Raw genomic sequence first — 20579 nt, forward strand, 5'->3', positions numbered from 1 at the left:
CGCCCCTGCTGCTACCGTCCAGCAAATGGTACCTGAGCATTGCCTCGCAGACCAACAGGCTTTGTGACAGCTTCTACCCCCAAGCCATAAGACTGCTAAATAGCCAGTGCTAAATAGTCAATTAATGGTACCCGAACTATCTGCAATGATTCTATCTTGCACTGACCCTACGCAAAGCATATACACAGTCACTCACACACACTACATTGATACTCCAACACAACACAAACACACATACATACACATCACACACACACACACACACACACACACACACACCACACACACACACACACACACACACACACACACACACACACACACACACACACACACACACACACACACACACACACACACACAGACACACACACAAACACACATTGGCACACACACACACACACACAAACACACACACACACACTTTTACACATCATTTGCTGCTGCTACTCTGTTCTTTATTTTAATCGTATTATTATCTATCCTGATGCCTAGTCACTTTACCCTGCCTTCATGTACATATCTACCATAAATGACTTACTATTATTATCTATCCTGATGCCTAGTCACTTTACCCTGCCTTCATGTATATACAGTTGAAGTCGGAAGTTTACATACACTTATGTTGGAGTCATTAAAACTTGTTTTTCAACCACTCCACAAATTTCTTGTTAACAAACTATAGTTTTGTCAAGTTGGTTAGTACATCTACTTTGTGCATGACACAAATACTTTTTCCAACAATTGTTTACAGACAGATTTCTTTACTTATAATTCACTGTATCACAATTTCAGTGGTTCAGAGGTTTACATACACTAAATTGACTGTGCCTTGAAACAGCTTGGAAAATGATGTCATGGCTTTAGAAGCTTCTGATAGGCTAATTGACATAATTTGAGTCAATTGGAGGTGTACCTGTGGATGTATTTCAAGGCCTACCTTCAACCTCATTGCCTTTTAGCTTGACATCATGGGAAAATCAAAAGAAATCAGTCAAGACCTAAGAAAAAAAGTTGTAGACCTCCACAAGTCTGGTTCATCCTTGGGAACAATTTCCAAATGCCTGAAGGTACCACGTTCATCTGTACAAACAATAGTATGCAAGTATAAACACCATGGGACAATGCAGCCGTCATACCGCTCAGGAAGGAGACGCATTCTGTCTCCTAGAGATGAACGTACTTTGGTGCGAAACGTGTAAGTCAATCCCAGAACAACAGCAAAGGACCTTGTGAAGATGCTGGAGGAACAGGTACAAAAGTATCTACATCCACAGTAAAACGAGTCCTATATCAACATAACCTGAAAGGCCTCTCAGCAAGAAAGAAACCAGTGCTCCAAAACCGCCATAAAAAAGCCAGACTACAGTTTGCAACTGCACATGGGGACAAAGATTGTACTTTTTAGAGAAAAGTCCTCTGGTCTGATGAAACAAAAATAGAACTGTTTGGCCATGATGACCATCGTTATGTTTGGAGTAAAAAGGGGGATGTTTGCAAGCCGAAGAACACCAACCCAACTGTGAAGCTCGGGGGTGGCAGCATCATGTTGTGGGGGTGCTTTGCTGCAGGAGGGACTGGTGCACTTCACAAAATAGATGGCATCATGAGGGAAGAAAATGATGTGGATATATTGAAACAACATCTCAAGACATCAGTCAGGAAGTTAAAGCTTGGTCGCAAATGGGTCTTCTAAATGGACAATGACCCCAAGCATATTTCCAAAGTTGGGACAAAATGGCTTAAGGACAACAAAGTCAAGGTATTGGAGTGGCCATCACAAAGCCCTGACCTTAATCCTATAGAAAATTTGTGGGCAGAACTGAAAAAGCGTGTGCGAGCAAGGATGCCTACAAACCTGACTCAGTTACACCAGTTCTGTCAGGAGGAATGGGCCAAAATTCATCCAACTTATTTTGGGAAGCTTGTGGATGGCTACCCAAAAACGTTTGACCCAAGTTAAACAATTTAAAGGCAATGCTACCAAATACTAATTGAGTGAATGTGCATTTCTGACCCACTGGGAATGTGATGAAAGAAATAAAAGCTGAAATAAATAATTCTCTGTTATTATTCTGACATTTCACATTCTTAAAATAAAGTGGTGATCCTAACTGACCTAAGACAGGGAGTTTTTACTAGGATTAAATGTCAGAAATTGTGAAAAACTGAGTTTAAATGCGTTTGGCTAAGGTGTATGTAAACTTCTGACTTCAACTGTATCTACCTCAAATACCTTATTATTATTATCTATCCTGATGCCTAGTCACTTTACCCTGCCTTCATGCACATATCTACCTCAAATACCTCATACCCAAGCACATAGATCTGATACTGGTACTCCCTGTATATAGCTTAATTCTTGTGTATTTTATTTTATTCCTCATGTTAGTATTTTATTTTTGTGCATTGTTTGGAAGAGCTCGTAAGCAAGCATTTCACAGTAAAGGCTACACCAGTTGTATTCAGCGCATGTGACAAATACCATTTTAATTGGATTTGAGCAGCATGAACTGCTGTTGAAATTATAAGTGTAGTTCCTCCATTTGGCTATTAACTCCAGAAATCATGGATGACTGAGGACTTGAATTACTGTATGTGGCAACTACAACATCCTTTTCCCAATATGTTCATTTTGATTATGTTCCAAGAGCTACTAAACAAAATAGGAAAGACCTGTAGTTTTTATAGTAGATCATCAAGCACCCTATCATTTTTCAGTGCAACTGACTTAGCTTTTTAGATGATCTGTTAATAACATCCACATTATGTTTTCTCCTAGACATTGGCCCTGTGTCCATCACCACTGACCCAAAGAAGTTCCAGCAGGATCTGCAGGAGCTGTTTGTCCAAGTGTGTACCAGAACCAAAGCCTGATACAACGTTATAGCTATACCATCTCTGCCAGAACATCCGCCAGGCTCCATATGATAGGCTGTACATACTTTATATCAATCTGTAGACCAGGAAGGGTATGGGCTATACAGGATATGTAGATATGCAGACTACTTAGAATATAACGCCAATAGTCTCTACAGTCAATACAGTATAGGTTTCTCAACTAAATAGGATTAGGGTTAGGCTATACAGCACAGGTCTTTAGACTATGCATAGTGATGCATTTCCTGTTCCTATTGTGGCCCTCATTGATTGCGTTGGATCAATGGTCTGTGTGTTGTCTTCTCTCAGGGAGGTGGAGACTGTCCAGAGATGAGTATAGGAGCCATAAAGAAGGCCCTGGAGGTTTCCCTACCAGGCTCCTTTATCTACGTGTTCACTGACGCCAGAGCCAAGGACTACCGCCTCAAACGGGATGTACTGCAGCTGGTGCAGCTCCGACAGTCACAGGTAATGATTGCCCTCTAGAAAATGCTGGGTTGTTTGGTTTACCCAACTGCTAGGTTGCAGGTGTTGGGTCACTTAGTGTGGTTGTTTTCTTTAACCTTCAAAAGTCTAGCCACATAGAAATGCATTCAATAACTCATTCATAAATGTCTGAAAAGACTGTAAAAAAAGTAATTTTAAGGAAAAAGGTTTTGAAGTGTCTGTCCTATATCTAGGAGATAGAAATATTTTTGTTTTTTGGACACATATTTAACACCTTATTTTTGTTGGCACAAAACTATCTCCATACTTCCATGAATTTGTATGAGTTACCTTCAAACGAGTCCCGTAACTCTCGTAGGGGTTGTAGAGCAAAACAGAGAACACCATCGTGCTCGTGAGAGTCTCATCTTTCCATAGAGTTTTCGTGAGAAGACCGATTTTTGGTATGTCTCATGGTCTGACAAACACCGCTGTAGCTCGACCACCTTCCACTTTCCACCGCAGATGCTAGCTTAAACTGACATATTTTGATAGGGATTTTTTTATTATGTTACTTAGATTGATGCACGGGTGCGTCAATAGACTCTTAAGGATTAAAAAGAGCAAGGTTAGGTTGTTGAGTTATTGGTGCTGGGATATTGAGATATGACCCAGCAGGTCAGATCAGAAGACTGGAGGCGTAGTTTAGTAGGGGCGTGGCTTTCAGATAGTTATTTTTAGTCACCCGTGAGAGTAAATGTAATTCCTGTTCATCTGTTCTGTTGTATAATTATCATATGTTAAGGTTGGACATTGGCATTTTTATGGCTTCAATTAGGCTTAGGGAGCAGTTTAAATGTACACAATTGTTACCCGAACGAAAATGGGGGAGTGTCAAGCTTTTTACGTTTCAGTCAGGGGGAGGATATAGTATTTTTTTTATTTAGTCCAGGGGAGGGTCATGCAATTTGCAATTCATTAAATTTCATATTGGTCACGGTTTGATAATGAGTTGCTTATTATAGTATCTAATGTGTGCCCGATGATGCCCCTCATCCCTGATTCTCTGCTCAGCGCGCAATATCAAGTGTGCCTAGTGTGGTCACAATAAAATGATCCATAGGTAATACTATAGGCTATAGGCCTAGACTATACGAAGAGCACGCACGGAGAAGCGCAGGGCAAAGTTATATTTCTAAAAAAATGTACTTCCTTCCCGAGTTTTTACACTGCTGAGATGGTGTATATGAAACTAGGCTACACTGTATTACACACTGCAATGGATAGACATTCCCAATCATGAGCCCTGGCCTTCCCCTGCTCTTGCTGATGTAAACCCTTTTGTGCTGCCTAACCAATGATTGTGCTGTGTACGGTGGCACTTCAGGAGGTGAGTCAAACGTTTCTTCACAAAATTATGTTTTATTTGTCCCAAAAATGCTAAATATATGCTTTACGTGCGGAATAGGCCTACTACTTTCCTGTTCAGTTTAAGAGGGAGAGCGCGAATATGAAAAGGAGGACCGGAAGTAAGCTTGCTACTGCTATAATTGATTTTATTGATGTTTCGTTGTCCATAATGAAATTATTTATAAGAGTTATATTGACCTCCCAATAAGCCATATTCAAGTAATTTACATAATTTACATTACTATGAAGGGGCAGCCGTGGAGATGGACAGCGAATGGGTGCTGAAAGTAGGCTAATTTGAGAAGGCCTAATTCATTTAAGCAATCTTAATTTTAATTAGACTTTAGGCTACTAACAACAAGTGCGCGGGAGCCTATTTAGTCATATCAAGAAATAAAAGGTAGGCCTACCTGTTTGACAGATAAAATTATAGTCTACTATCCATAGATTTTGTCAACCAATTCCTTCAGTCATCATGCACTCCATAAATATCTCAGTGTCAGTGAAGAGCTTGGTGTGTTAAGTTTAAAACAGGGCTCAAATTGAGGGGTAATGTGAGGGTATTGTGGTCTTTGTTAAAGAAAATGTATAAAAGCATAGGCCTACCCCTTGTTAGTTTAAGATAAAAAAATAAATAAATAATGGACCTGATTATATAAAGTGATCTATAACGACATTTTAGTCCGCAATGCTTTAAGCTAGAACAAGCTGTAAAAATGCCAGGTAAAGACGTGACTCCGATGCATATGATGTATCTTTGGTTTGTCTCTATGACATTCAGAGGCTGCGCTACAGCCTTTTGTAGCCAAGGAGACAAAAAATGTACTTTACTTGGGAAGTAATGTGTGATTTTGCCACTACACAATTGACGTTCGACATTTCAACAGGCTATTAAACAACATACTAACTCTAAATCAGTCAGGAGCAAGCCAGGTAGCCTAAGAAGGAACGGAACTGAATTATTTAGGCTATATTATTCTTATTTCAAGGCTATAGTCTGCCATTTAAGATATCAATTGTGAAGCATTTGTGACACTCTACAGGCTGGCAGGAACACTCAGCATGTCAGCAACACATCAACAACAGCACTTCAAAAACATGCCTATAAATGTTGCATTAAGGCTGTATAAAATTAAATTAATTACTTAGAATTAAATAATAATGAAACAGAAAATGCCTTATTAGACTATACAATTCACTTTTAGATACACGAGTTTGGCCAGTCTTTGGTTTGAGGATCATGCGGTGAGCTATGCATGCCTAGTTTGTTAATGTAGCCTAGCAGATGCTCTCATATTCCCATGCCCTAATCACTGCCAACACAAATCTATTTTATAACAGAAATATCATGGAATAAAAAATAATACATTACAAAATGATAGATTCCCAAAATAAAAAAGTTACAATGGCATATAGGCCTACAGTACCTGATGATACGCGGCTGTGTGTTAAACAACAACTAGCTTTTTCTTGAATTAATTGATGATCAGATACTTTAGTTGTAACTGGTTCTGTTGCTCTCAATTTTTACAGTTGATAGACAACTTTAGCACTGTTTCAAACTTAGACTATCCTCTTTTTTAACAATAGCCTGCATAGAAATCAAAATGTCTGTGGTGCTGCAGCATACACTCATTCATTGTCATGCTCTGTTGTGGTATTAAAAAATATTCTACTTGTCTCCGGTCATGTAAAATGACAGAATTGCATGAAATACGTTTCTAAAATAAAATACATTCTTGGATCGCTAATAACATGATAGATTCATGTAGTGTTTTTATTATAATGGATATCTTTTCACCCATACCCTTGTCCGCGATGGTCTGCGCATCCACAACCTTCTGGCTACTCTGCCATGTAATGCTTACAAAACGAAGAACAGTTTCTAAAAGTGGAAATCTAACGCTCTGGGCTGGGTTTCCCAAAAACATTGTAGCACTAAGATAGTCTTCCGTCCATTTAGTGTCAATGGAATTAAGATGATCTTAGTGCTACGATGCTTTTGGGAAACCCTGGTCTGTCCTAGGAGTGAGGGTAAACGATAGGCATGTTCTCTGCTATCTTTTTAAGTGTTCAAGGAGGGTCGGGTTAAAGTATATTTTACTGAATGTAGGGCCATCCATTTTCATTTCAGAGAGATCCAATTTTCTCCAGGCACCCCTCATAAATAACGTACAGTCTCTTACAGAAGTCTACGTGTTCAATAAAAGCCTATATAAATCCCATTGTTGGGGTGCAATAAGGTGGCAGACCCTTATTATAATATTCTAGAAGAATGTGGAAAATTCCCCCCAGAAATGATACATTTGCAGTATATACAATTAACATAATGAACAGGAATTACATTTACTATCACAAGGTGGCCAATAAGATATATCAGAGAGCTACGCGCCAAACATTCCTACGGATTACGTTCAAAAAATCCAAGCTAGTAGTTCAATCCAGCATGAAGGTAATAAATACCCAAATGATGGTTAAATTAACCCATGTTTGGGTAATCACACAGCCCAACTAGCTCAGTCAAAATAACCCAGGATGTGTTCCGTCCAATATTTCCCCAGAGCTGGGTTACCAAAAAACCCAAATTAAGTTTTTTTTAGAGTGTGATGGCAATGTATGATAACAGTAATCTCATGAAAGTTCAGTAGTGATAACCATCCACCGCTGTCTTCTGTGTGCACCCAGGTTGTGTTTGTGCTGACTGGGGACTGTGGAGACCGCTCTCAGCCTGGGTATAGAGCCTATGAGGAGATCGCTGCCACAAGTTCTGGACAGATCTTCCACCTGGACAAGCAGCAGGTCAATGAGGTGAGAATCAGAAGAGGAGAGTCATCAAACTCATTTATATACAGTACCAATCAAAAGTTTGGACACACCTACACTTCAACATTCTACATTCTACATTGTAGAATAATAGTGAAGACATCAAAACTATGAAACATATGGAATAATGTAGTAACCAAAAAGTGTTAAACAAATCAAAATATACTGCTCAAAAAAATAAAGGGAACACTTAAACAACACATCCTAGATCTGAATGAATGAAATAATCTTATTAAATACTTTTTTCTTTACTTAGTTGAATGTGCTGACAACAAAATCACACAAAAATAATCAATGGAAATCCAATTTATCAACCCATGGAGGTCTGGATTTGGAGTCACACTCAAAATCAAAGTGGAAAACCACACTACGGGCTGATCCAACTTTGATGTAATGTCCTTAAAACAAGTCAAAATGAGGCTCAGTAGTGTGTGTGGCCTCCACGTGCCTGTATAACCTCCCTACAACGCCTGGGCATGCTCCTGATGAGGTGGCGGATGGTCTCCTGAGGGATCTCCTCCCAGACCTGGACTAAAGCATCCACCAACTCCTGGACAGTCTGTGGTGCAACGTGGCGTTGGTGGATGGAGCGAGACATGATGTCCCAGATGTGCTCAATTGGATTCAGATCTGGGGAACGGGCGGGCCAGTCCATAGCATCAATGCCTTCCTCTTGCAGGAACTGCAGACACACTCCAGCCACATGAGGTCTAGCATTGTCTTGCATTAGGAGGAACCCAGGGCCAACCGCACCAGCATTTGGTCTCACAAGGGGTCTGAGGATCTCATCTCGGTACCTAATGGCAGTCAGGCTACCTTTGGCGAGCACATGGAGGGCTGTGCGGCCCCCCAAAGAAATGCCACCACACACCATGACTGACCCACCGCCAAACCGGTCATGCTGGAGGATGTTGCAGGCAGCAGAACGTTCTCCACGGCGTCTCCAGACTCTGTCACGTCTGTCATGTGCTCAGTGTGAACCTGCTTTCATCTGTGAAGAGCACAGGGCGCCGGTGGCGAATTTGCCAATCTTGGTGTTCTCTGGCAAATGCCAAACGTCCTGCACGGTGTTGGGCTGTAAGCACAACCCCCACCTGTGGACGTCGGGCCCTCATACCACCCTCATGGAGTCTGTTTCTGACCATTTGAGCAGACACATGCACATTTGTGGCCTGCTGGAGGTCATTTTGCAGGGCTCTGGCAGGCCCCCTGCTCCTCCTTGCACAAAGGCGGAGGTAGCGGTCCTGCTGCTGGGTTGTTGCCCTCCTACGGCCTCCTCCACGTCTCCTGATGTACTGGCCTGTCTCCTGGTATTGCCTCCATGCTCTGGACACTATGCTGACAGACACAGCAAACCTTCTTGCCACAGCTCGCATTGATGTGCCATCCTGGATGAGCTGCACTACCTGAGCCACTTGTGTGGGTTGTAGACTCCATCTCATGCTACCACTAGAGTGAAAGCACCGCCAGCATTCAAAAGTGACCAAAACATCAGCCAAGAAGCATAGGAACTGAGAAGTGGTCTGTGGTCCCCACCTGCAGAACCACTCCTTTATAGGGGGTGTCTTGCTAATTGCCTATAATTTCCACCTGTTGTCTATTCCATTTGCACAACAGCATGTGAAATGTATTGTCAATCAGTGTTGCTTCCTAAGTCGACAGTTTGATTTCACAGAAGTGTGATTGACTTGGAGTTACATTGTGTTGTTTAAGTGTTCCCTTTATTTTTTTGAGCAGTGTATATTTTAGATTTTAGATTCTTCAAAGTAGCAACCCTTTGCCTTGATTAGAGCTTTGCACACTCTTGGGATTCTCTCAACCAGCTTCACCTGGAATGCTTTTCCAACAGTCTTGAAGGAGTTCCCACTTATGCTGAGCACTTGTTGGCTGCTTTTCACTCTGCGGTCCAACTCATCCCAAACCATCTCAATTGAGGTCGGGTGATTTTGGAGGCCAGGTCATCTGATTCAGCACTCCATCGCTCTCCTTCTTGGTCAAATAGCCCTTACACAGCCTGGAGGTATGTTGGGTCATTGTCCTGTTGAAAAACAAATGCTAGTCCCACTAAGCGCAAACCAGATGGGATGGCGTATCGCTGCAGTATGCTGTGGTAGCCATGCTGGTTAAGTGTGCCTTGAATTCTAAATAAATCACTGACAGTGTCACCAGCAAAGCACCCCCACACCATCACACCTCCTCCTCCATGCTTCTCGGTGGGTACCACACATGCAGAGATCATCCGTTCACCTACTCTGCGTCTCACAAAGACAAGGTGGTTGGAACCAAAAATCTAAAATGTTGACTTATCAGACCAAAGGACAGATTTCCACCGGTCTAATGTCCATTGCTCGTGTTTCTTTGCCCAATCTAGTCTCTTCTTCTTATTGGTGTCCTTTAGTAGTGGTTTCTTTGTAGCAATTCGACCATGAAGGCCTGATTCACGCAGTCTCCTCTGAACAGTTGATGTTAAGATGTGTTACTTGAACTCTGTAAAGCATTTATTTGGGCTGCAATTTCTGAGGCTGGTAACTCTAATGAACTTATCCTCTGCAGCAGAGGTAACTGAGTCTTCCTTTCCTGTGGCGGTCCTCATGAGAGCCAGTTTCATCATAGCACTTGATGGTTTTTGCAACTGCACTTTGATGGTTTTTGCAACTGCACTTGAAGAATCTTTCAAAGTTCTTGACATTTTCTGGATTGACTGACCTCATGTCTTATAGTAATGATGGACTGTCATTTCTCTTTGCTTATTTGAGCTGCTCTTGTCATAATATAGACTTGGTCTTTTACCAAATAAGGCTATCTTCTGTGTTCCTCCCCTACCTTGTCACAACACAACTGATTGACTCAAACACATTAAGAAGGAAATAAATTCCACAAATTAACTTTTAATTGAAATGCATTCCAGGTTCCAAGCAGGTTGTTGAGAGAATGCCAAGAGTGTGCAAAGCTGTCATCAAGGCAAAGGGAGACTACTTTGAAGAATCTCAAATATAAAATATATTTGGATTTGTTTAACACTTTTTTGGTTACTACATGATTCCATATGTGTTATTTCATAATTTTGCTGTCTTCACTATTATTCTACAATGTAGAAAATAGTAAAATTAAAAAAAAATCTTGAATGAGTAGGTGTGTCCAAACTTTTGACTGGTACTGTATATTTTTTCAATCACACTCATGAGGGTGTGCTGAGTCAATGGTCAACCATAAGTGTGATTTTTCTGTAAGAATTATAGGCTTTTAGTCTCTTCAGGACATATGTTTAAAAAATGCAGGCGGGTTCAAATGAACACATGATGTATAGAGAATATTTTATATGTAAAAGCAGTCAAAAGAATAGCGATATGAACCCGATATCACTCATACATGTAATCATAGTGTATTTTATTGACACACATCAAATATTTTTGTAGTGCATATTAATCGTACCAGGAACTATATAATAGTGGTGAGTGATTACTTTATCTCAGCATGTAACTGAACCACAAATCTTGGAAACCTAAGTCAACGGAGCTCAATAACTCGCAGTCAAACTTAAAACAAGACAGAGTTTCCTTTGGGAGAGACACTGGTATCCTGCATGTCATCAGAGGAGATGGCTGGGCTGAGGAGAGGGCAGCTCTACACTTGAGCCAAGTATTACTGTTCACTGGAAGATGGCCCACTGAACCCCTGAACCCAGCTCTCTGTGTGTTTTTATGTGTTTCTGCTTTCTTTCAAATCATATCGGTCTTTATGTATTCATATGTATGTATGTATGTATGTATGTATGTATGTATGTATGTATGTATGTATGTATGTATGTATGTATGTATGTATGTATGTATGTATGTATGTATGTATGTATGTATGTATGTATGTATGTATGTATGGTGTATGTATGTGTGTGGGATCTGGTTCTATTAACACTTCATAACCTTCACAGTTCATTGAGGAGTGTTTGAATGTCAGATCCACATTGCAGGGCATTGCTGTGCTACTGTATAATGGTTAATAATGAAGAGCTGAGGGACCACATTCACACCACCAACAGAAACCAGTCCTCTCATCGTGGGCCCCAGCTGGCCAGAGTGTGGATAGTGCTAGACCAGGTTGGATTGCCTTTACATGTTTTAAAGTGACCACTCTCACCTTTCAAATGTTATGCTAATTGACAAGCTCTCCACTCATTTAGCATGAATCAACAGAACTACAATCCTATTTCAGATGTACAGTACTCCTGGGTGACATGGTATTACTGAATTAATTTCAATCCTTTCATCCTTAGAAACTGCATACCTCAAATCTAACTAAAATCTCCCCTCTTAATATCAGTTTAATAAACTGTGGCCAAATCAAATATACACAATCTTTTGTGGTCTCGGGCAGCGATGTGGAGAGAAAACAGACTGCTTATTTTACTCTCTAATACCAGGATATGATCTGTCATGGCTTCCCTCTTTCTTTCCAACACAGCTGCCCTCTTGAGCTGACTCCAAATCCACACACAACAGCTCATTGTGAAACCTTGTGTGTGACACTCCTTAAACTCTTAATACTTAACTTGTTGTAATCACTGGAGCAATCTGTCAGCAAGCCCTCGGGCAGAAAAAGAACACTAATGCGCTGTTTAATTAATAAATCCTCTTAAGGATCTGCCCCTTTTTTTCAATTTTTGCCTACAATGACATACCCAAATCTAACTGCCTGTAGCTCAGGCCCTGAAGCAAGGATATGCATATTCTTGGTACCATTTGAAAGGAAACACTTTGAAGTTTGTGGAAATGTGAAAGGAATGTAGGAGAATAACACACAATAGATCTGGTAAAAGCTAATACAAAGGAAAAAACAACCGTTCTTTTGTATGTTTTTTTGTACCATCATCTTTGAAATGCAAGAGAAAGGCCATAATGTATTATTCCAGCCCAGGTGCACTATACATTTTGGCCACTAGATGGCAGCAGTGTATGTGTAAAGTTTTAGACTGATCCAATTAACCATTGCATTTCTGTTCAAAATGTTGTATCAAGACTGCCCAAATATACCTAATTTGTTCATTAATAACTTTTTATGTTCAAAATTGTGCAATCTCCTCAAACGATAACATGGTATTCTTTCACAGTAATAGCTACTGTAAATTGGACAGTGCAGTTAGATGAACAAGAATTTAAGCTTTCTGCCAATATCAGATATGTCTATGTCCCGGGAAATGTTCTTGTTACTTACAACCTCATGCTAATTGCATTAGCCTATGTTAGCTCAACCGTCCCGTGGAAGGGATACCTATCCCGAAGAATTAAACTTGGAATCTGGTTGTAATGGTCATGGAGGCCATCCTCAATTTTCAGTGTGTGAGGGATGTGAGAGGGCTGAGAACCTGGCCAAGAGAAATCTTTCTGGGCTCTGGGAGGTTTCATCTATGCTCTAATCCGTGCTTATGGATGATGTCTGTTCTGTTGCATGAGCCGGCCATGAGCTCATAGGTTATTGCTGTCCATCTATAAACTACTCTAGGCTGTTTATGATCACCTTGTCAGCAGCCTGGATAATGCATGTTCGTGTCTCTGTGTTTCAATTCCACACGCACTCCTCACTGAAGTGGCTGGACTTCCTTCCATAAAAGAACCACTAGTAACATTGGCCCAATGGTTTCCTCATCAGGTGGGCCCAGTAGTGAGTTAAAGGGACAGGGGATTTGTTAAAATATCAATTAAATCCAGTTAACCCGTATCCTCTGTCGTGTTCCTGATGTTAGTGAATAAAGCCAGTCTCTGTAGTCTAGACCTGCTCTCAGAGACATGAAGACAGATGTGGTAGACTCTTGCTTGTTGTCTGGGGGAAAGGCAAGGCAGGTGTTTTGAGGTTCCAATCCAATAGGAGAACGGGGGTCCATCTGGGACTGATTTGGCCTAATAGCCTGGTTCCTGGCACCCCGTCTCCTTTCTCACAGTGATGGTGGTAGCGGCATACCCCAGAGCCGGAGTTGGGAGACCCCTGTGTGCAAGGAGGGCTGTGGTCTATAGGTTCCCAACCACTATGAGAGAAACATTCAAGTGGTCTGCTGGGGGGTTTCAAAGGGGCATGAGGAGGAGGAATCCCTGTAGAAAACAACCTAGCTGGAAGATGAAAAGAACAGTGTATCTCCTCAGCCTTAGCTGACCTTCCTCTGGCCATCCTCTTTGCTCTAGTCTTAAAATAGCAGAGGTGCTTCTTCCTGACACAATACCACGTGCCTGTTCAGCCGAGACACGGCAGATGAGGTTTCAAAGACTCGTAGATCCTCTGGATTCCCCATGGCTCAGGCTGTTGCAGCAGCAGAACGCAGCATGTTCCTCGAGGCACACCTTGGCCAGACCAAACAGCATCAGGTCTATCTCTGTGTCTCCCCTGTTCCCCATGTCCCACACTAACAAATAATGGTTCTACATTGTACCAGATAGGGGTTCTTTGGCTTGTAACCACAGCAAAACCCTTTTTGGTGCTATATAGAATGCTTTTTTGAAGGTTCAATAAAAAAACATGCTCATAAGGTTCTAAATGGAACCTGTATGGTGCTACAAAGAACCCTTTCCTAAGGTTCTATAAACAACCATTTAAAAAGGTTCTATGTAACACCAAAAAAACGGTTCCGCTGTGGTTACAACCCTTTTTAATGTTTTTTTTTTATGGAACCTTTTCTCAATCTGAAAGGTTCTTTGTAGATCCTTTTGAAAAACAATACTGGTCAGCCAAGTTATATTGATAACATTTCATAGGTGTTATTATTGCGTTAATTGACAAGTTGAAACAAGTGCGCTACATCTGGAACAGCTGGGGGTCCCCTGAGGAGAGAATTGAAAACCACTGACTGATTTAGTCAACTGTTCTCAATTGACTTAAGGCCATGCATTCGTTTTTCACAAGACACCATCACTGGCCATAGTCATATGTAATTCATAATGGCATAACACAACATATTAAATAAACTGGAATGTTCTCATGGTTGCACAAAAAGCGCTGTGCGTACACCCCCAAATATTCGAATGAGCTGCCTCCCATACATGTTAATTATCACAAAAAGAGCTGTGAAGAACCTTTGATGAGCTCAAAGGGTTATTTGAGTCATTAGGTTTCCACATAGAACCATCACCCATCCCAGAGAACCCTTGAGGAACCCTAATGTTTTAGTGTGTGAGTCTTTGGGGAGATCTCCCTAGGTGCTTGAGATTAAATATACACCGGTTTGAGGCAGATGTACAGTAGGTCACTCTATAGCAGTTTCCATCTCTGCTGGGGATGGCAGAACATGTGGCAGAAATTACAGCTGTTTCCAGTTGTAAACTCAGAGAGGAACCAGCTGCTGTCAGCACCCAGTTGGCTGGCTTTGCTCACTCCAATCTTCTCCATTATTCTTAAATATATTAAGATGTGTTGAATAAGCCCCATTTCTCAGAGGGGCCACTGAAGCAATGTTTTCTGTTTGTTTTATTATAGACACAATGCAACCATAATGTCTGTACTCACGATTATGGGGTCAAAACAAATACAAGACCACAGTTGCTTGTTAAGCACTTGAAAGATGGAAAAAATGATGATCCGGTCAGAAGAAATAGATTCAGTTATACAACCGGTTCTTCTCTTCTTTTCCTGTAAAGGGGAAAGGACACCTTGTTTTGTCTTCTGAATCCTAACCACCAGCATGATTTCACCTAGAGGGTTGAGTATATAATCAAACATTGAAATTCTACCTGTCAAATATTCTACAGTAATAGTCAAGGGGGAAAAGTATACTCAGTGATGATTACTCCTGAAATTGATTGTAATAAAGCCCCCCAGGCTTATTTCAGACTCAGCGGAAGCCAGGCATTGGTTCATCTGTTCTCCGAGAACAAGATAATGACCCTCATATCAGAGTGAAGCCTCCACAATCCCATCAACCCAAGACCAGACCAGTCCTCGCAGGCCATGTCTGCTATTTAAAGCCCAACCAATTTGCAGGGTTGGGGAGTAACAGATTACATGTAGCCTAATGGACTACAAAAAAAATCTGATTACATATACTTTTGAAAAAGTAGATGATTACTTCTAGAATTACTTAAAAATTCAGAAAGGATGTTTGCAGGAATTTATTTTGATGAAGTTATTGAAAAAAATATTGGCCTCCTTTCTGTTTTCTCAATGATATTCAAATCAGCTTAGAAAAAAAATGGCTGCTTTAAATTTGTTCTGACTGAGAGAGTGTGACCAGAAATCAGAGACCACTACGATGACACATAATGCGTTTGATGGATCTCAGGAAAAGAGCAGGAATAGGCTTTTGTAAACCACATTACAAGCAATGTCATCCAATGGTGCGACTGCAAACAGAGCAAAACGAGATTTTATATTGGACAAATTCAGGTAGGTCCCTCCCGGTTTCTTTCCTTCATCTTCCATTTAAGAAACGTTTTGCAACAGAATCGGCTGCAAATTATCAAATCAAATTATATTCGTCACAATACACATATTAAGCAGATGTTATTGCGGTGTAGATTAGGGTGACCAGACGTCCCCGTTTTCCGGGGACAGTCCCCGTTTTTGGTGGCCTGTCCCCGGAAATGTCCCCGTTTTTAACTGTGCGTTAAAAACAGATCGCAAAGTGAAATAGTTGACTTGGCAAGACCGGAGTTGACGTCTCAATCGCGTTGTGCTTGTTTAGGCCAACAGAGGGGGCTGCTCGCTATAGCAGCTTCATTCACTCTTCTTCTGCTAACTACTTGCTCGCGATAGTTTTAGAGAAAACTGCGGTGGAAAACTCGGCCAGAAGCTAGCAAGTATCAAGTGAATCCACAACATCACCAAAAACGTATTTTCAAGCCAGGTAAGTTACAATCGTTTGAGATACTAGCTAGTGATGTTATGTCACAATTTATTAAATAGATAGATGATCTGCTCTATACGTTTTTAAATAGGTTATGCTAGCTAACGTTAGCTATGTAGACTAAGTTAGCTAGCTAGGTTAGCTAGCTACTGTTATGGTAGCTAGGTTAAAAAACGTTCACATGTAAACATGCAGTGGACGGGCTATTTTGAAAATATGATTAAATTAAATTAATGCACAATTAATTCAGAGAATATTTTTGTAGATTACAATTGTAATGGTTTGGCATTATAATAAGTAGTGTGAAAATATATTTAGAAATGTTCATGGATAATATTAGCAGTGGAGAGGAAGAAGAGTGAAGGAGACATGAGTGAAGGTAAAGATATGGTTACAGAGCCTGCCAATGTATTATTCCAAACAATGTTTTTCAGATAAAATACAAAAATGAGGCAAGCAATGGGAATCTGTTAAAATACTTTGGTTATCTAATAGTATGCTATTTATTAATACAGATTGGAGAGGAAGGAGAAGGAAAAATTAAGGGAGTAAAGAATGAAGCAAGGAGAGTGTAGAAGAGTGAGGTGGAAAGGTGAAGAGAAGGAAAGGAAGACGAGTGAAGAAAAGAGGAGGAGAAGAAAAAGTTAAGAGTAAGAAGAGTGACACAGGGAGAATGAAGAAGAGCAGACAGAGGAGATACAATTACTCTTTCCAAGAAACGGAAATGCACTTTTTATGAAAAACATGATGAGAGAATTTCCTCTCTGTCAATTGGCAGCCGGAGAAGAACGGCAGTGGTAGAACATCAGCAGATGAAAAAGCATAAAGCCTCTCTGATTGCCCGTGTTGGTATGCCCTCTGTCACTACATTCTTCAAGAAGGTAGAGCCTTCCCAAGAAGAATATGGTTAAGCTGTGCAGGAGGGTGTCTTTGCATACCCACACTATGCGACACAATCATAGTTACAGCTCTATGGACCGCACAGCACAACTGACACGGAAGCTTTATGAACCAAAGTTTACATGTGCTAGGACAAAATGTGACGCCATAGTGAGTAACGTGTTAGCACCATGGGCAACTACTTTGGTAACACAGGTCCTAGAGCAGGTTGAATTTGTGTCCCTGTCCATTGATGCGTCCAATCATGGACATGTAAAGCTGCTGCCAATAGTAGTCAGATATTGTAAGATATATGATAGCAGCACATCTGTGGAAACAAAACGGCTTGATTTTGTTGAATTGAATGGAGAAACAGCAGAGGAAATTGCAGCTGAGGTCCTGGTGGTCATCCAAAAATGTAACCTGGAAAACATTCTCTGCTGACAACAAATACCAACTTTGGACGACTGAATAGGTTGCGGAGGGCCATTGTCCATACCAAAGTTAAAAATGCTCTGCAGCGGGAGGCGATTGGCTTAGGTTGTCCTGCCCACATCATTCATAACACGGCCAGAACAGCCTTGGATATGATGAGTAACTGCTCACAAAGATATTTGGATATGTTCATATTTTCACCGTCAGAGTTGAAAGACTGAAGGGCTTTTGTGAGTTTGTTGGCCAGGAGTACCATGACATTTTAGGACACAGCCATGTTTGCTGGATGTCCATGCTCCCTGCTCTAGAAAGAGTGCTGAAAATGTATGTGCCATTGAAATCCTTTTTTATTTCTGAAGACAAGTGCCTTGTTGTCCTGCGAACAATGTTCGAAGATCCACTAACTGAACTATGGCTGGCCTTTGTCCATGGAAACCTGACCGTATTCAGTGACACGATCAAGATGCTTGGAGGCCAGGACCACTGTGCTGTGGACTCTGCTGCAATTCTGAGAAACGTTAAGGCAAAATTGACTGCAAGACGTGATGACAACTTCATTCCCTTTCTCAAAACATCTCAATCATTCTTCACTATGGCTGTGAACTATTGCAAGCATGGGGAAAGCACACAGATAATCTAAAAGATTTACAGGCAACCTCTGCGTGAAGAGATCCAGAAGGCAGCAGCCACACTGCAGGAAAAATGCCCCAATGTGACCATCAATGAGGATGCATTGTGTGACGAGGTTACTGGCCTGCAAGAGTTCCTAAAGGGGGATCGCTTGAAGAATGGAAAACATCTGAGACACCGCTTAGTCAGAGATGGAGCACCCTGGTTACCCACTTCAAAGAGAACGACATCCCGCACACTAACCTGGCTAGATTAGCATCTGTTGTCATGTGCTTACCTGGAAGTAATGCACCAGTCGAGAGAGTGTTCTCCCAAATGAATGATCTATGGACAGCAGCAAGAAATAGGTTCACTGTTCCTACCATCAAGGCCATGCTTACAAACGTCAACCTCCCCTGCCAGGAGTTCATGGAGAAGCTGGCCAAAGACAGCAATCTTGAAGAAAATACATTCTTCTGAGAAATATACAGATTAGTTTGGTATAAGTAAATTGTGTACCGTAATTTCCGGACTATAAGCCGCTACTTTTTTCCCATGCTTTGAACGTCGCGGCTTAAACAATGACGCGGCTAATATATGGATTTTTCCCGCTTTCAAATTAAAAAACAAAACACATTCTGTGACGTGCTCAGTTTTTTGGCGGCATGAAGCTTTCATTAGACCAATGAAATTGCCGAACGGGTTAAGGTCAAACAACTTTTTTGTTTACTGTTTAGATTAAATCGAGCGCTCTCAAACTTCCCATCATTCTGATTACGGTAGTCATTTTGTCACCCTCATCATGGCAAAGACACGGAGAAATGCATATGATGCAGCTTTCAAGTTGAAGGCGATTGATCTGGCTGTTGGAAAAGGAAATAGAGCTGCTGCACGGGAGCTTGGTCTGGAGCAATGACTTTCTTGGTAGGCTACTGTTTACTGCAAATTTTTTATTTTTTGTTACAAGCCGTGTTTCGTTAAAGCCTATTTATTTTTGTTACAAGCCGTGTTTCGTTAAAGCCTGTGTAAAGTTCATTTGTTTCAATGTACCGGTAGGCACCTGCGGCTTATAGACATGTGCGGCTTATTTATGTTCAAAATAATATATATATATTTTTTAATTCAGTGGGTGCGGCTTATATTCAGGTGCGCTTAATAGTCCGGAAATTACGGTAGTTACCAATCTCATCAGCATCTTATTTCTTTATTTTGTTGTTAAGTATTTCACACATACTATTGTCTATTTTTTTCAATTTTGCTCATGTTCTCTTCTGCTCTTATTCTACCAGGACCACTGAATGGCTGTTCAGATCGGACAGTTCTGTCTTGTCTGTAGTGTTTCTGTAATATAGTTGTTTTCTCTATCACAGTGTGCCTGTTAGACTAAATACATGAAACCGGAATTGTCCCGCTTTTTTATTGCATAGATAATAACATTGGATATTTTAATGATATATTGACCGCCGAACTGGAAATGTCCCCGGTTTTAATTTCAGAAATATGGTCACCTTAGTGTAGATAAATGTGGGTTGTTCCTAGCTCCAACAGTGCAATAGTATCTAACAATTCACAGCAATACACAAACATCTAAAAGTAATAGAATGGAGTTAAGAAATATGTAAATATTAGGACGCACAATGTCGGAGTCGAGATATCAAAGTGTACAACAAAAACGTAAACAATACATTTTTCACATGCAAATACCACTTTTGGGAGTGCTCAAAGCATTTATTTTTCAACTCGAAGCAATGAGCCCAATCAGTCCATCATAAACCACAGAGTAGGCTAATTAGTCCATCGTTTTTGGGTTATACTCAGGTAAAACAATTTGACTAATCTATATTTTCATATTTCTAAGTTCTATTTTTGAAGACAAGGGGTATTATATTAATTGGAATGACTGAAAATATGACTGACTGTTGTTTTTTATGTAAAGATATAGCCTCATCATATTATTATCTGTAGTAGAAAGCAGTGAAGCCTGCATAACCAACCCATTAAGTAAAATGCAACGTCCATTTATGGACAGCTATGTAAACGGTAACACTAAGGTAACCTACCTAAATGACTACTGACCCGTAGCACTCACGTCTGTAGCCATGAAGTGCTTTGAAAGGCTGGTCATGGCTCACATCAACACCATTATCCCAGAAACCCTAGACCCACTCCAATTTGCATACCACCCTAACAGATCCACAGATGATGCAATCTCTATTGCACTCCACACTGCCCTTTCCCACCTGGACAAAAGGAACACCTATGTGAGAATGCTGTTCATTGACTACAGCTCAGCGTT

The 20579-nt window shown here is 40.8% G+C and overlaps 1 protein-coding gene across 1 annotated transcript in view; it reads left to right on the top strand.

Moving 5' to 3' along the window:
- LOC106579900 (hemicentin-1) overlaps positions 1-20579 on the top strand; it is an 83394-nt gene that overhangs the window by 3978 nt on the left and 58837 nt on the right. The window contains exons 2-4 of the mRNA XM_014160253.3: positions 2783-2853; positions 3190-3348; positions 7402-7524. Of these exons, the coding sequence (XP_014015728.2) occupies positions 2783-2853; positions 3190-3348; positions 7402-7524 (353 nt within the window). The remainder of the gene's footprint in view (positions 1-2782; positions 2854-3189; positions 3349-7401; positions 7525-20579) is intronic.

This window comes from Salmo salar, chromosome 20 (assembly GCF_965601325.2).
Source record: "Salmo salar chromosome 20, fSalSal1, whole genome shotgun sequence".
Classification (NCBI taxonomy): domain Eukaryota; kingdom Metazoa; phylum Chordata; class Actinopteri; order Salmoniformes; family Salmonidae; genus Salmo; species Salmo salar.